This window comes from Elephas maximus, chromosome 3 (genome assembly GCF_024166365.1).
Source record: "Elephas maximus indicus isolate mEleMax1 chromosome 3, mEleMax1 primary haplotype, whole genome shotgun sequence".
Taxonomy (NCBI): Eukaryota; Metazoa; Chordata; class Mammalia; order Proboscidea; family Elephantidae; genus Elephas; species Elephas maximus.
This window is the reverse complement of record NC_064821.1, coordinates 25,537,027-25,540,785: the sequence shown is the minus strand read 5'-3', so window position 1 is coordinate 25,540,785 and position 3,759 is coordinate 25,537,027. Positions and strand designations below refer to the sequence as shown.

General features: G+C 41.2%; 1 protein-coding gene across 1 annotated transcript; it reads right to left on the bottom strand.

Annotated features, from left to right (window-relative positions):
- Positions 1-635: 635 nt before the first annotated feature.
- On the bottom strand, positions 636-1,535 carry LOC126071145 (olfactory receptor 7E24-like). The gene has a single exon (XM_049875408.1). It carries the CDS (start codon positions 1,464-1,466, stop codon positions 636-638), a length of 831 nt encoding a protein of 276 aa, XP_049731365.1. The 5' UTR covers positions 1,467-1,535.
- Between the last annotated feature and the right edge of the window lie 2,224 nt (positions 1,536-3,759).

Genomic DNA, 3,759 nt, shown 5'->3' with positions numbered 1-3,759 from the left:
GGACTAAAGGAGCTAAGGCATATTAGTCTTTTCTGAACAATGGTCTTATTTAGATAAGTAGTCTCCAACCTTGCCAGCCCACTGGTACACACTGGGGTGCTTTGAAAATTTTTCTGGCTGACCGCACACCTCAGTGTAAATAAATAAGAATTTCTGGTGGTACAATTTCCGCATGAGTGTCTTTAAAGTTCACCAGATGATTCCAATATGAAGTCAAGTTTGAGGACTAATAACCAGCAGTATTTTACCTAAATTGCTTAACTAGATAAGGTAGATAAAAATGTCATATGGACAATAGGCAGGAACTGAGGAAAGAATGGGGGATTGTATTTTAATTTAAAGAAAGTTGTGCATTTCACCAGGATGGCTATGTCATAGATGAGAAATATAGAAGGCTACACAGGTGTTATAGGACTCAATGTGGGTGTATGTTATGACGTAACACAGATTCCAGAATATCCCCCAATTCACCAAAAATGGGCCAAATAATCAATATTCTGATATTAAACATAAAAAAGATTGAAAACAATGAGATCTGCAAAAACTGGACCAAAGGAGCATAATTTCCAGCTCCACATGTTTGGTTTTCAGCAATTCTAATTCACAGGCCACAAAAGATGGCACAGGTATTAACACTATGCTTGTCTGCTGAGGAGCCTCTGCAGGGCCCCTTTGATATCCCTGTTCCTCAGGCTGTAGATGAAGGGGTTCAACATGGGGGTGACCACAGAGTACATCACTGTGGCTGTTGCACCACGCCTAGGAGCAGGTGAGACAGCAGAACTCAGGTACACTACAATAGCTGTGCCATAAAATAAGCAAACGACTGACAGGTGAGAGCCACAGGTGGAAAAGGCTTTATACTTCCCACCTGATGATGGGACTCTTAGAACAGAGAAAACAATTCGAGTATAAGAGAAAAGGATGGCTGAGACAGGAACACCACCAAAGATGGCACCAATAAAATATACTAGTATGTTTTTTATAGTGGTCTCAGAACAGGTAAGGTTGAAGAGTTGAGAAGGATCACAGAAAAAATGAGGAATTTCCACATCCGTGCAGAAGGCGATTTGTGACACCATCAAGCAGTGCAGCTGGGAGTTCAAGAGGCTGAGAAAAAAAGACACCAAAACAAACAAGCCACAGAGGTGGAGGTTCATGATGACTGGGTAGTGAAGTGGTTGACAGACGGCCACAAACCGGTCATAGGCCATCACTGTCAGGAGTAGATTGTCCATACATCCAAAAAAACTAAAAAAAGACAACTGAATCAGGCAGTTGACATAGGATATGATTCTGTGGTGTGTGTGGATATTCATAAGCATCTTTGGGATTGTCGCAGAGGTAAAACCAATGTCAGCCAAGGAAAGGTTGGAGAGGAAGAAGTACATGGGGGTATGGAGGTGGGGGTCAGAACTCACAGCCAGGATGAAGAGCAGGTTCCCAAGCACTGTGAGCAGGTACATGGACAGGAATATTCCAAAGAGGAGGGGCTGCAGTTCTGGATTCTCTGAGAGGCCCAGCAGGAGGAATTTAGAGATATGTGTTAGATTCTGTGGGTCCATTTTGCAGAGACATCTTTGGAAAAGTAAAAAAAAAGATCAGTAAAAGGACCCAAGAACACAGGTTCACTGTCCTATGCCTATATTTTGAATTCAGAAAATTCACAAATAAAGCATTCATTTTCAAGAACATACACCCCCTTCAGCAACACTTCTCAACTCTGGCAAAACTATCCTTCCTAGAACCTTTTCCTCATTGGTTGCTGTGCTATTCACCCTTTTCTATAGAAACTCACTTTAGAGGCACTCAACTGAAGAATGTTGGAGGATCAAAGACATTTATAGATAAAAATTCATAAAGACAGCAAAATAATTAACTCTAGGAGAAAGAGAAGACTTGAACAGATGCATAACATGAAGAGATCAAAGCAGTATCAAAAACCTCCCAAAAAAGTCCAGAACCAGATGGCTTCATTGGGGAATTCTACCAAACATTTACAGAACAAGTTATGCCAATCTTTCTTAAGCATTTCCAAAAAATGAAGAGGTGAGAACTGCCCCTAATTTGTTCTATGAGGCTAGCATCACCCTGATACCTAAACCGGACAAGGACTCCACAAGGAGAGAAAACTAAAGGCTAATACCAAACCAAACCCCTTGTCCTCTAGTTGATTCCAACTCCTAGCAACCTTAGAGGACAGAGTAGAAGTGCCACATAGGGTTTCCATGGAGTGGCTGGTGGATTTGCACTACAAAATTTTTGGTTAGCAGCTGAGCTCTTAACCACTGCACCACCAAGGCTCCCACAGACAAATATCTCTGATAATTGTTGTTGTTGTTGTTGTTAAGTGCTGTTGACTTGGTTCTGACTCATTGTGACCCTGTGCACAACATAATAAATCACTGCCTAATCCTGTGCCATCCTCACAATTTTTGCTATGCTTGAGCCCATTGTTGCAGCCACTGTCAATCTATCTCACTCAGGGTTTTCCTCTTTTTCACTGACCCTCTACTTTACCAAGCATGATATCCTTCTCCAGGGACTGATACCTTCTGATAACATGTCTAAAATATGTAAGACGTAGTCTCGCCATCCTTGCGTCTAAGGAGCATTCTGGCTGTACTTCTTCCAAGACAGATTTGTTTGATCTTTTTGCAGTCCATGCATGGGTTAATATATTAAATATTTTTCACGAACACCACAATTCAAAGGCATCAATTCTTCTTCAGTCTTCCTCATGCATTGTCCAGCTTTTGCATGAGTCCGAGGTGACTGAAAACATCATGGCTTAGGTCAGGCTCACCTTAGTCTTCAAGGTGACATCTTTGCTTTTCAACACATTAAAGAGGTGTCTTGCAACCGATCTGCCCAATGCCATGTGTCTTTTGATTTCTGAGCTGCTGCTTCCATGGATGTTGATTGTGCATCCAAGTAAAATGAAATCCCTGACAACATCAAACTTTCCTCCATTTATCATGATGTCGCTTATTGGTCCAGTTGTGAGGATTTTTTTTTTTTCTTTGTGTTGAGGTATAATCCATAGTGAAGGCTGTGGTCTTTGATCTTCGTAAGTAAATGCTTCAAGTCCTCTTCACTTTTGGCAAGCAAGGTGTGTCATCTGCATAATGCAGGCTGTTAACGAGTCTTCCTCCAACCCTGATGCCCGGTTCTTCTTCATATAGTCCAGCTTCTCCGATTATTACCTCAGCATACAGATTGAATAGGTATGGTGAAAGGATACAACCCCGATGCACATCTTTCCTGACTTTAAACCACATGATAGCCCCTTGTTCTGTTTGAATGACTGCCTCTTGATCCATGTACAGATTCCTCATAAGCACAATTAAGTGTTCTGGAATTTCCATTCTCTGCAATGTTATCCATTATTTGTTATGATTTACACATTTGAAAACCTTTGCACATACAATAAAACATACTTCTGGTATCCTCTGCTTTCAGCCAGGACCCATACAATATCAGCAATGATATCCCTGGTCCCACATCCTCTTCTAAATCTGGCTTGAATTTCTCCCAGTCCTCTGTTGATATACTGCTGTAGCCACATTTGAATGATCTACAGCAAAGTTTTGCTTGGATGTGATATTAATTATATTTTTTGATAATTTCCCCCATTTGGTGTGATTACCTTTCTTGGGAATGGGCATAAATATGGATCTTTTCCAGTCATTTGGCCAGGTAGCTGTCTTCCAAATTTCTTGGCCTAGGCCAGTTAGCAATTCCAACACTGTATCCATT

Bases quoted from the DNA above. Each gene is read 5' to 3' on its own strand.
- LOC126071145 (XM_049875408.1), bottom strand. From the start codon at position 1,466: ATGTACCTGCTCACAGTGCTTGGGAACCTGCTCTTCATCCTGGCTGTG.